At 43.3% G+C, this 12,803-nt stretch overlaps 1 protein-coding gene across 9 annotated transcripts in view; it reads left to right on the forward strand.

The window, feature by feature from the left end:
• The window catches only part of PLXNB2 (plexin B2), a 334,226-nt gene extending 326,151 nt beyond the window's left edge, over positions 1-8,075 (forward strand). For all 9 annotated transcript variants that reach the window (XM_039511911.1, XM_039511906.1, XM_039511917.1 and 6 more), the window contains 3 exons: positions 861-936; positions 2,910-2,984; positions 6,182-8,075. In XM_039511911.1, coding sequence (XP_039367845.1) covers positions 861-936; positions 2,910-2,984; positions 6,182-6,286 — 256 coding nt within the window. In that variant the 3' untranslated portion in view covers positions 6,287-8,075. The remainder of the gene's footprint in view (positions 1-860; positions 937-2,909; positions 2,985-6,181) is intronic.
• The last annotated feature ends 4,728 nt before the right edge of the window (positions 8,076-12,803 follow it).

The raw sequence follows: 12,803 nt of genomic DNA on the forward strand, positions 1-12,803 counted from the left end.
CTTCAAAAGTTTCAAGGCATAAGATAACTACCAGATGCCACAAATTTCTTCCTATGGCATGGCATTGCACAGTAGGGTACCACGTGTTTTGTGATGTGCACCATCCTCTAATATGTTAGGCACAAATGACTAGGGGGAGACAGGATAGCTAAATGGACCATTGGTCTGTTGTGGTAGAGCAACTACTATATTATTATTTGGAAACCTGTTTAAAATAATCACAAAATCAAAATATAGTATTACCATTAAACTGCTAGTGCAGTTCATGTTAAATAAAAGCCGGGGCGCAATCAGAATCTTCCTAAGGAGGGGACCCAGAGCTCTACCTTGCTGCCAGCCCCCACAGCTGCTACCTCTATACCCAGACCCTCACTTCCCCTGCACCCAGGTGTACACCCACTCCCTGCCTTCTGCCCCACATCCAGCCCCGTGCTCTTCCCTCCACATTATCTCTGCCCCAAATCTAACCCAGAGCTCTTACCTAGAAAGGCAGTCAAGCTGAAGATCACCATCCCCACCAGGGTGAGAGAGGTCTGGGAGCCCCACACCCATCTTCCTTCTGTGTCTTCACTTCCCCAGCAAACACCAAAACCTAGATCCAATCCCCTTACCCTCCTGGGGACTGGGGGTTCCCAGTGCCCCCTGCTCCACTTCTCACCGTAGGCTGGGGGTGCCTGGTGTCCATGGGCACTGGAAGGACTGTGAAGGTGTGGGGGCCAAGCAAGTGCACGGGGTTATAGCACCTCATCATGATGGAGGAGCAACAGGGCAAATTTCCAGCTCCAGTGTGGGCCTGGGTCCCCTGCCTCCCTCTACTTCCCCATTGTGTCCAGTTGAAAGTTTATGTTAATTCATTGCAGTTACTACAAAGGTATTCGTCAGATGGTGCAAGTGAGTGACCAGGACATGAATACTCATTTAGCAGAGATTTCCAGGGTAAGTGTGAAACAAGCATTCTCGTCCTGAAAATACTAGTGTTCATTGTCATCTCTGCATGGGTTCACAGTGTCCACTAGCAGCTGATGAATAATGCCACACCTCTCTGAAACCCTCTTGGTTAGACATAATATATTATGCTTCATGTGGCTTTTGAAATATTGATTTATACGAATATGATAAGAATATCAAGAGTGGTAACTGTCTCAAACACATTTTAACTGACCCAGCGGAGTGTTTGGTTTTTCACGCTGATTGTGGGGAAAATGTCAGCACTGTTGAATAGTTTTTCATTCTGCATTTCCTATGGATTGGTTTTGTTTATAGTGTTGGAGAGATTGAGAGTTCACAGTGCAATGCCACAGCAAAATTGAAAGATCCCAGAAATGAACTGGCATTTGAATGTGTAGGGGTTTCTTACAAGGCAAGAGAGGCTTATGTTACTAATTTTTGTTACATTGATGTGGAGTAATCCATTGCTAAGGTTAAGATTTTGTCATGGTTATTTTTAGTAAAAGTCATGGACAGGCCGTGGGCAATGAACAAAACTCACGGGAGTCCTGACCTGTCTGTGATTTTTACTAAAAACAATAAGGGGGTGGCGAAAGGAGGAGGGGAGGGAGAATGACACCTGGATCCCCATGGAGGGGACTCTCAGCCCCAGCCCTGTTGCCAGAGGAGGGCACAGCCCCAGCTCCAGACCCTGCTAAAGCCACAGGACAGGGGGACACAGCAGTGGCTCTGGCTCCAGCCCCAGAATTTTTGTTCTGTGGCAAATTTTGAATTTTTTGTTTTGTTCCAAATTGGAGTGACAGCAAAATTCAAAAGGTTTTGACTAGACCTAGAAATAATTTATAAGGAACACTAGTATAAAATCAAGAAAGAACTGGTATGGTTCTCCACTTTTCTGCACCTTGGGTAGTCATTGACACTGGTAGCAGCATTCCTCTGCATTTCCTTTGCACAGGTGTATCTGACTATAGTGGGGTACAATGGCAATGGAGAATCAAGCCCAATGTGTTTAGGTGATGGAGTTTCTTTAGGTTATGGCCTGTTCTTTAGAGGAGTCAAAGGTTTTATATTTTTAAGAAAAGACATAGTGTAAAATTCTCCCTATATGATGAATAAGGCTACGAGTCTGTCACAGAGGTCACGGATTCCGTGACTTCAGCCCTGGCCGGTGAGGCTCTGGGCTTCCATGGTTTATTGTTTATTGCCCACAGTCTGTCCCTGACTTGAATAAAAAATACCTGTGACAAAATCTCAGCCTTAATGATGATTTAGAAGCTCTCTTACCACCTTTATAATTTGAGCAAAGAATCCTTTGGCACCTTATAGACTAACAGACTTACCCCACTGTTAGTCTATAAGGTGCCACAGGATTCTTTGCTGCTTTTACAGATCCAGACTAACACGGCTACCTCTCTGATACTTTATAATTTGAATGATTCTTGTAAATGCACATGTGCTCCAAGCCTTGATGACTTTCACTTTTGCTATAGCTTAGTGTGAATTGTTTCAAACTGTTAAAAGCTTGAAAGAAAAGGATTTCATATGCATGTGGCACTGACAGAACCAATCTGTAGTACCTTGAACACTATGCAGATTTTAACTGTGTTTCACCAATGCGTGCCCATATAGTTAGCAGATGTCTGAGCCTAAATCTGTTGTTTGACTAATACTGTAACTCAAAATACTCTTCCACCTCCTTTATTTGGGAGAGTTGCGTGCTGGCTGGAAAGGCTGCAGCAGGAAAATCTTGACATGTGAATGCTGAAAATCATCAAACAAGATTTCTAATCCTCCCTCCCTCTCTCTTCCAACCCCATCCAGTCACCTATCTAATGTTTTAAGATCCAAAGCTTGAGTCTGCAGAAATAATTATACTGTACCTGGTATTTATGTATGTGTTTGGTTATGATTGTTAAATAGCCAAGACTATATTTGACATTTTTTTTCTTTTAAATTACTAGGCGCACACAGATTCTTTAAATACACTTGTGGCTCTACACCAGCTCTACCAGTATACTAACAAATACTACGATGAGGTAAGTTCCTTATTTGAATAATATAAATATTTAATATGCTATGAGAGACTAGTCGTAATGGCTACAAATCAGTGTAAGCCAGATAATTGATTTGAGAACCCTCAGGGTGTGTCTACACTGCAGTTAGATACTCGCAGCTGGTCTGTGCCAGCTGACTCGGGCTAAGGGGCTTTTCCACTGTGGTGTAGACATTCAGGCTTGGACTGCAACCTGAACTCTGGGACCCTCCCACTTCGCAGGGTCCTAGAGCCCGGGCGCCAGCCCAATCCCGAATGTCTACACTGCAGTTAGACAGCCTCTTAGCCCAAGCCTGAATCAGCTTGTCTGCCAAGCATAGGTTTTTAACTGCAGTGCGGACATACCCTCAGATAACCGGGTAAGGGTAGTGCTAAATAATGAACTTCTCTTTTCAGTTCAGACCACCGAAATGACGTGGCCTTTTCAGTGGTCAAAACTAACATTTACCCTTCAGTGCTCTTCCCATCCTACTTGCAACCTAACAATGCCAACAGGAAAAGAGCAATTGTAGAAGATAAACTGAGTGTCAAACCCCAGTACTTTATATTAGGAATGGCCCATTAAACTTGTTTTGCCTGTAAAGATGGAAGAGTGCCTTTTTTATTAGTTAAATTCTACTTGCAACTTACATGCATGCTACAATCTCTGTTTTGTCATCGCAAACAAAATGCCTGACCAAGGTAAACTTGGGTAGAATAGCTCTTGACAATGGGCTGATTCAAAAGCATGCTTGTGGAGTCTATTCAAAATTTTTCTTGGATCCTAGAAGCATTATTGAGGAGAAAAAAACACACTAGGATGTAGATGGCCCACTGGTCTCTTAAGTTTTACTCTGAGAGCAAAAAAGGAGAGAGAAACTTCCATTCAAGGGTTTCCATGGGGATGAATGTCTCTAGGAAGTCTTGGAATTAAATCAAAGCCAATAAGAACAGATGCTGAATCTGAAAGGAACTTGGCATATGTGATTTCTCTAGTCCATTTGCCCCACACCAAAGTGCAGTTTGGGGTTTTACTAATGCTTCACATTAAAGGCAACAGGCCTCGTCCTCAGCTGCACTGTGGCTGCTTTACACAGCACCACTGGCCTAAAGCAACTTGAAAGTTGGCATAGCCAGACATGGGAGGGTTAATTCAGTAGGCAGGGATCCCCCAGTGGTATAGAACCAGCTTAGCAGTTCCTGTGCCAGCCGCAGGAGTGTGACTGGTGTTTGTAGAATGGTCAAGGACAAGATGGCCCAGCTCATGGCAATGCCCCACCACTGGTAACCACTGTAATTTAGAGCAGCCTTTGATGTTACACCAATTGACTGGCCTGGTATACAGAGAGCCCAGGATTAAGAAGTACAAAAGAAACTTAAAGCAACATTTTTCTTGCCCCCGTATCTCCACTCCTAAATTGCAGTCTCGACTCATGCATGGGCTGCAGCTGAAGATTAGTCCCTCAATTGAAGGCCAGCAAAAATGCTAAACATGTTAAACATTTTTGCTGTAGAACAGCAGATGTTATAATTTCCTTTTGCGTAGAACTGCACAGAAGCAGCATTTGTATGGTACCATGGGTATTCTCCCAGAAAGCCATCTTGACAACCTGCCCACAGCGAATTTGCATTAAACAAAGCAAATTTAATTTCTGTGAAAAATTTAAATTGCATAAATTGCAGTATTTTGTAGCTGCCCTCATCCTTTACACTGAAACTACCATTCCCAGTATGCAGTGCACTGCGTTAATCTGTGTGGTGTGAGACATTGACTAAGTGGGTACATTTCAATTGTCCATAAGTATATGAAGAGTGCCTTTTTTATTAGTTAAAAAATTCACCAAGGAGATTTAGCCAGGGCAAAGGAGCTAAAACTAGATGGAAAGAGATTAATTTAAAGGAAAGATGTCCACTTAAATTTGGCTGAATTTAAATTTTGTAATAAGTGTTTATAAAATCGAAGTCTCAGAAATGTTTCCACATTAAAACAAAATGTTTAAGATGTTTAAATAACAATTGTTTTTTAGACAAGTCTCCTGCAGTGTTTGGAACCTTAACATTGCAAGAAACACTAAGCCCCTGAAAGAGAAACGATTAACAAGAGTGATACTGACTTCATTGATTTTTCATTATCTAAGTTGAAAAAAGAACAAAATGTAAATAAAAAGCTTAAATAGTGACAAGGACACTGGATTTTTAAAGTTCTTGCACTTCTAACAAATTGGCATTTAAACATAAGTAAAGTCCTTTTTGTTTTTGTCTGTTTACAACTTCTAACTTGTGTTCAGAAGGTAATTTTTTTAAAAGAAACATTGTTACTATGTCATTACCCCTCCTAAACTATTAGATTGCGAGGTAGTTTCCAAAAGAATGTGGTGGAAATGGCATTGTCTGAGACATTTGACATTAAAAGCCCTAGGAAATGTATTTTGGGAACAGCCCTTTCACAGCAAGTGGAATAGATTAAATGACCTATTTGCCTCTTCCATCCCGAGCTTTTATAATTAGTCTCTTTGGATTGTTCTTTGGCATTCTGCATATCATAGGCCATGTCGTAGAATACCACGTCATAGGATACCACTCTTTGGCCATCTCCATGCTATTTAGACTATAAGACATTGAACAAGATTCTCAGCTATATCCAGAAAAAGCCATAAAAGAGCTGCCCACAACTCCCTGACTTAGGAACCACTACAGAACTGGTCACATTCTTTAATTCAGACCAGCCTTGGAGTTTCTCTAATCTATGCTGGCTGGCTGTGGCCACCAGGAGCCATCCTGCAGTCAGTAATAGCTGGAGTAATGTGCACAACTCTCAGGGGTGGAGATTGATTGATTCATATTTGTAAAGGACTTTGCAAGCCTAGGATGAAAGGTGCAACAGAAGTAAAAGTTGTTATTGGAATAAATAATCATTATTAAACAAATGCTCCATTGTTTATAGGTAGTACATTAAAAATCTACAGTTTTACTTTCTAAACTCACTCCAATACCACAGTGATGGGAGATATTATAAAAACCTATATAGATAAAGGGCTGGAGACAGAATCTTCACTGGAAGAATGGAGCAGAGGGGCACAACGAAGGAAAAGTATTTAGTACATGCATACACTCTGAAAACCAAAGTAGTGTTAAATACTTGATGTAGCAACCTAGATGCCGACTGACTTGTTCTGAGCATTCTGTTTCTGTTTCTTCCAGATTATAAATGCACTTGAAGAGGACCCAGCTGCACAAAAAATGCAGCTTGCCTTCCGTTTACAGCAGATAGCAGCTGCATTAGAGAATAAAGTGACTGACCTTTGATTAAAAAGCCACACTAAAGAAATCTGATCTGAAGATGTTTAAATTCATTCTTCCTGTTAAGGAAATAGTGTTCTATTTTTTAATGTATAATTACAACTTTAAATGAAAGATTTCATGTTTTTGATAGCAGAGCTGTAATGTAAAGAATTTTTACTGTAAATTATGCTTCTAATTAAAATCTGTATTGTGTGTAAATGAATCATCTGTGGGGAAAAGCGTCCTTTGGGGGGAGAATTATAGTTCATTTAATCAAATAGTACAATCTGAAACATCAGCATTTTAGAATCATTATGCAAGTAAATTCAATACTATAGCATCCTTTATATTTTAAGCAATATTTGTACTTGGAAAAACGGTAGCATATTTGAAGAAACAGATGCAATATCCCCTCTTAAGTCGATAACTGGAAATTAATTTCCTAATAGCTCTGAAATCACTGGCTATATTACACTCATAATGAACATAGTAAATGTCCTGACTGCTATGATTTTTCTTTAAGATCTTGGGATGAGCTTTGGTACCATACACTATTTCTCAGTAAATTAACTACTCCTGGCCATGGTAATGCGTGGTATCATACCCACCACACTTCATTGTGATGGGAGTAATATAGTTCTGTTACCCCTGTGGAAAGGTTCTGATGATTAACTTCCAATTTGATTCAGAAATCACTGCAAAGGAAATTATCCCGTAAAACTTTACAACCTTTTATTTTTATTGTGAGTTTTACAATATATGCTAATGTGCCTTACTTGTATTAATTCTGTGAATCTGAGGAACAGTTTTGTAAAGAGAAGCAGATCAGAAAAAAATATTTATGTGCTATTGAATGACTCTTTTTGTGAAAAACATGACCAGCAGAATGCCTGTAATTAGTTGCTTGCCAAGAGTGTACTGTTTAACATGATTGTTATGTATAATATCTTTTATCAGAATGGTTCTGGTTCTTTTTATTTGAATCTTGGAACTGTCTAGAAAAACTACCACTTGTTTTTTTATTGTACTTGTGATGTAAAATACTAGTAATGATACTAGAAAAATCTTATATCCATATAGCTAAATACCACTCAATCAAGCCTTGGAATGCTGCATTTGATCGAATATACATCATAACCAATAGCAGTGAAAATTAAAATTACTTGTCAAAAGGTGTATTTACGATATAAGTTCTATACAATTTGAAAAGCTAGGTACGTTTTCTTCAATTGCTGTATTGCACATCAGAGAACTTTTTCATTCTTGTCTCTCAGTTTTTTGGCAGTTCAAGTAGCATTTTAATGTAGTTCTGCCATGTGCACTAATTCCCTTTCATTGTTGCTTTTTTGCCTGCTGAGCACTTGAACTCTGCTGATTCTTGGCAAGATGCTGCAGTTTCTGCTGCCCTCTCTCTCTTCCCTGTTTTCTATCCAACAGTGAGTTTAACTTCTGTTAATTTTTATCCTTTTTGAAAATATCCTCAAACTTCTGAATTGAATGGCCTTCCCCTAATTTTCTAAAAGTCAAGGGTCTCATCACAGGGTCACTTTCCCAGCCCAATCCAGTTCTTTAAAACAAAAAAAACATAATAGACTTGTTTGCATCCATTTATAGACATTACTGAGCATGGCTGGGACATAAGTTACTTTCCATTTTTTTAGGACCGAGGTACATAAGAATGCTGCATCAAAGACACTGTGCCTGCTACTCCCTGATCAACAAAGACATCCATCATATTTTCATTGCTAATATGTTTTTTGTCATTTGTAAATCCTGTTAATTGTAAATCAAATACAATGTGTTTTTTTTTCCATTAAGTGTCACAGGATCTTTACTGAATCAAGGTTGGGATTTGGGGGAAGAAGGGAGGGAATTTAAAGTAATGTAGATGCTTCCTCTAAAGGGTGATATTACAGCAGCATCTCTTGCGGTTGGTAATGAAGGGTACAATGTATTCTGCAGTTGGTGGTCATTTGCTCAGAAAATGAGCACACGCTTGAAAAAAGAGGATGCAGTGCAGTATCCCACAGTGAAATCCCACAAGATGTACACATTTTTAGGGATTTGAAAGTAAACTTGAAAACTATGTAGGGCCAGTTTATATAAATTGGCAAGTGCTGCTAAGTAACTTGGCTTTGCTCAAGGAAGCTGAAGGTGTTCTCTCTCCTCACCCTCCAATTAGGTGATGATGCAGAGCAGCTGTCCATCAGCTATGGTTGGCTATAGTAACCAAGGCTGCATGACCTCCCTTACATGTAGGATTTAGATATGTGGATCTGTATAGTAGTGGGTCCATTGGCCACTTCCCCAAATCATCTTTGTCATTCACAGATTATAGATTCCAAGTCCAAAAGGGACCACTGTGACCATCTAATCTGACCACTGTATAAAACAGGCCATAGAATTTTCCCAAATTAATTTTTAGAGCACATCTTTTAGAAAAACATCCAACCTTGATTTAAAAATTTCAAGTGATGGAGAATCTACCATGAACCTTGGTAAACCGTTCCACCGATTGGTTACCCGCACTGTTAACAATGTACACCTTATTTACAGTCTGAATTTGTCTAGCTTCAACTTCCAGCCATTGGATCTTGTAATACCTTTGTCTGCTAGACTGAAGATCTCATTATCAAATATTCATTCTCCATTTATGTACTTACAAACTGTAATCAAGTAACTCCTTAATCTTCTCTTTGTAAACTCAATAGATTCAACTCCATGAGTCTATCACTATAAGGTATATTTTCTAATCCTTTAATCATTCTTGTGGCTTTTTTCTGAACCTTTTCCAATTTATCAACATCCTTCTTGAATTCTGGACACAGTATTCCAGAAGCAGTTGCACCAGTGTCAAAGAAAGAGGTAAAAACCTTCCGACTCCTACTCAAGATTCCCCAGTTTATGTATCCAAGGACTGCATTAGCCTTTTGGCCACAGCATTGCATTGGGAGCTCATGTTCAGCTGATTATCTGCACAACCAGCAAATCTTTTTCAGAGTCACTGCTTCCCAGGATAGAATCCCCCATCCTGTAAATATGGCCTAAGTCCTATGTTCCTAGATGTCTACATTTACATTTAGCTATATTAAAGTGTATATTGTTTGCACACAGCTTACAAAGAGATCCAGATGACTGCATCAATGACCTGCCCTCTTCATTATATACCACTCCCCCAATTTTTGTCATCTGCAAACTATATCAGTGATGATTTTGTTTTCTCCCAAGTCATTGATAAAAAGATTAAATAACATAGAGTCAAGAACCCTAATCCTTGAAGAACCCCTCTGGAAGCACACTCATTTGATGATGACTCCCTGCTTACAATTACATTTGTAATCTATTTAATGTGTGCTATGTTAATTTTATATCATTCTAATTTTTTAATCAAATTGTCATGCCATACTGAGTGAAATACCTTACAGAAGTCTGTTATATCAACTCTATTATCTTTATCAACCAAACTTGTAATCTCATTTAAAAAAAAATCAGTTTGGGATCTATTTCCCATAAACCCATGTTGATTGGCATTAATTTTATTACCTTCCCTTAATTCTTTATTAATCAAGTCTGGTCTGAGCTGCTCCATTATCTTGTCTGAGATTGCTGTCAGACAGACAGGTGTATAATTACCTGGGTCATCCCATTTACCCTTTTAAAATATTGTCTCAATATTAGCTGCTTCTTCGAGTGATTACTCGTGTATTCCACAATAGGTGTGCGTGCTTGCCACGTGCACTGGTGCTGCAAGTTTTTCCCCTAGCAGTACCCATAGGGGGGCGCCCCAGTGACCCCGGGAGTGGCGCCTCCACGGTGCGGTATAAAGGGTGCTGCACACTCCCCCCACCCTCAGTTCCTTCTTGCTGCCATTGAAGGTGCTTCGGAACTGCTCTGCTCCAGCTTTGTTGTGACTCATCCCCAAAACTGCTTGTTCATTCAGTATATGGTACCTGCAGTTAGTTAGTTCTAGTTTTAGTTTTTTTTAGTTTGAGTGCCCAGGCCGAGGCATGCCCCGTGCCCTGTGTTTTAAGTCGTGTGACACTTGTAGGTGGTCTATGCCATTGAGTGATCCGCACGCGGACTGCCTACGCTGTTTGGGGGGAACCCATCTCCGCAATCACTACAACATTTGCAAGTTGTTTAAGCCTCGGACTGAAAAAGAGAGAGACATTAGGCTCTAGGCTATCCTCATGGAGTCGGCACTGACCCCGGCTCCGGCCTGCCGTTATGAGTCGGCACCAAGCCCCACAGTGTCGGTGCGCGGCAACCCTTCGGCGCCATCAACTAGTCAGCACTGCTTCCCGGGGCATGCCTGGAAGGCTAGGAAGAGACCTTCTTCGCCACAGCACCGGAGTAAACCTGGGACAGAGGCTAGGCCCACGTCGGGCAGTCCTCGATCCCCACCGGCCTCTAGGCCCTCTAACTCAAGTCGAACAGAGTAGCCCAGCCCATTCAGAGCAGGCCTCTCCGGATGTCCAGATGCTCTCGGCACTGGAGGCCCTGCAGGCGGCCCAGGATGTTATGTCCATGCTGGTACCAGGAGCACCGCCGATGTCAGTCCTGCACTTCAGAGGCAAGCCGCCACTGGGATCTCCGCAGTCACCCCTAGCTTGGTACCGGTCTTGCTCGAGGGAACGTTCCCGACACCGTTCACCACCCAGCAACCGTTCAGGGCAGAGTCAACGTGGATCGCCCTCAATGCCCACCAGGCTGTCTGCTTAGGTTCCATCTGACTGAGACTATCAGCACCGCTCCGCCTCGAGGAGTGAACACCGACAGGACCGAGGCAGACAATGCCAAAGGTCCTCATCTTGGAGTGGCTATCGCAGCCAGTCACGGCATGAACGTCGACGTCGTTCCCATTCGGCATCCCCAGGCACCGATGGGCGTCTCACTGTCGCGGGTCCACCACCGGAGCTGATCGTGGAGCAGCTGTTACCAATGGTACTGGTCCTCCACATTGGGATCATGGTCCCGCAGTCGTCATCGCTCCTGGCGCCACTGCTCCTCCCAGGACAGCAGCAGGTTGTATGTCAGCCCAGCCTCCCTTTGTAGCCATTCATCGATGGTCCAGGTCAGCCAGGCTGAACAGCCAGCTCTGGGGATTGGTCCTGCTTTGAGCAGAGGGTTGGACTAGATGACCTCCTGAGGTCCCTTCCAACCTTAATATTCTATGATTCCGCCGGTGGCACAGCAGGTGCAGTGGCACCGGGCCCCATGGCTGGCTCAGTGGTACCTGTGGGCACCGTGGCCCCCAACACAGCCCCCAGTGTGGGCTCGCTCAGCGGCTGGAGCCTCAGAAGGACCATCTGCCTCCCTCTCCAGATCTCCAAGGAAGGAGTTGGTGGGACGTACATCCTCAGCACTGTGCCCAGAGACTGACCAGGTAGTGGACCCTCCGGTGCCGGTGGACAACCAAAGTACCATGCCGGCCTCCTTGCCCTCCCCAGATGAAGCGATTGCAGCTCCTCCCTCTGTCCCACAAGAGGACTTTTGGGCCCACCAAGAACTCTTAAAAAGGGTGGCATCAAGCCTCCACCTCTAAGCAGAGGAGATGGAGGAGCCCTTGGACTCCCTGTTTAATGTGCTTTCCTCCTTGACACCAGGCAGGGTGGCCTTGCCTCTCCATGAAGGGGTGGCGAAAATTTCAAATGCCCTGTGGCAAACCCCAGCCTCATTGGCCCCCATCTCTAAGAAAGTGGAATGCAAGTATTTTGTACCCGCCAAGGGGCATGAATACTTATATGCCCACCCGGCTCCTAACTCCCTGGTGGTTGAGTCAGCCAACCACAGGGAACAGCAGGGCCAACCAGCCCCTACCCCATTCAAGGAGGCTGGACTCATTTTGAAGAAAAATGTATTCGTCCTCGAGCTTCCAGTTACAGGTAGCAAACCACGAGGCTCTCCTGGGCTGGTATGAGTTCAATCTGTGGGGCTCCCTGCCCAAGTTTGAGGACTCCCTCCAGGAGTGCAACAGGAAAGAGTTCAAAGCATTGGTGAAGGAGGGCAACAGCGGCTGCCAGAGCAACCTTGCAGGCAGCTTCGGATGTAGCATACAGGGCTGCACGGTCCATAGCCTTTGCGATGTCCATGAGAAGGGCATCATGGCTCCTGCTCTCGGGGCAGTCCAGTGAGGTGTAGACCTCCCTGCAGGACCTCCCATTTGACAGCAAATCTCTGTTTGCAGAACAAACGGATACAATGCTGCATGGTCTGAAAGACTCCCGCACAACTCTCCAGACTCTGCGTCTCTATGTTCCGGCTCTGGCTAAACCTAAGTTCAAGCTGCAGCAGACTCCCACTCAGGCCACCCAGTCAAAATATGAGACCGCTTTTAAGAAGCCGTGGGACTACAAGAGGTGCCCACACAGAGGCAGTCTCTGCCTGCCTCCCCCCCCAGCCTGGGTCCTCCAAGGGCAAGCAAGCGGGGAAAAGGCGGTTTTGATGGGCTGTCCGGGGGTGCCCTGCCAATTCTCATCAGGGATCCACCCTCAACAAAGCTTCCCTATTCCAATTGGTTGTGTGCTTTCCTCCTGGAGTG

Source organism: Mauremys reevesii, linkage group 1 (assembly GCF_016161935.1).
Source record: "Mauremys reevesii isolate NIE-2019 linkage group 1, ASM1616193v1, whole genome shotgun sequence".
NCBI classification, from domain to species: Eukaryota; Metazoa; Chordata; order Testudines; family Geoemydidae; genus Mauremys; species Mauremys reevesii.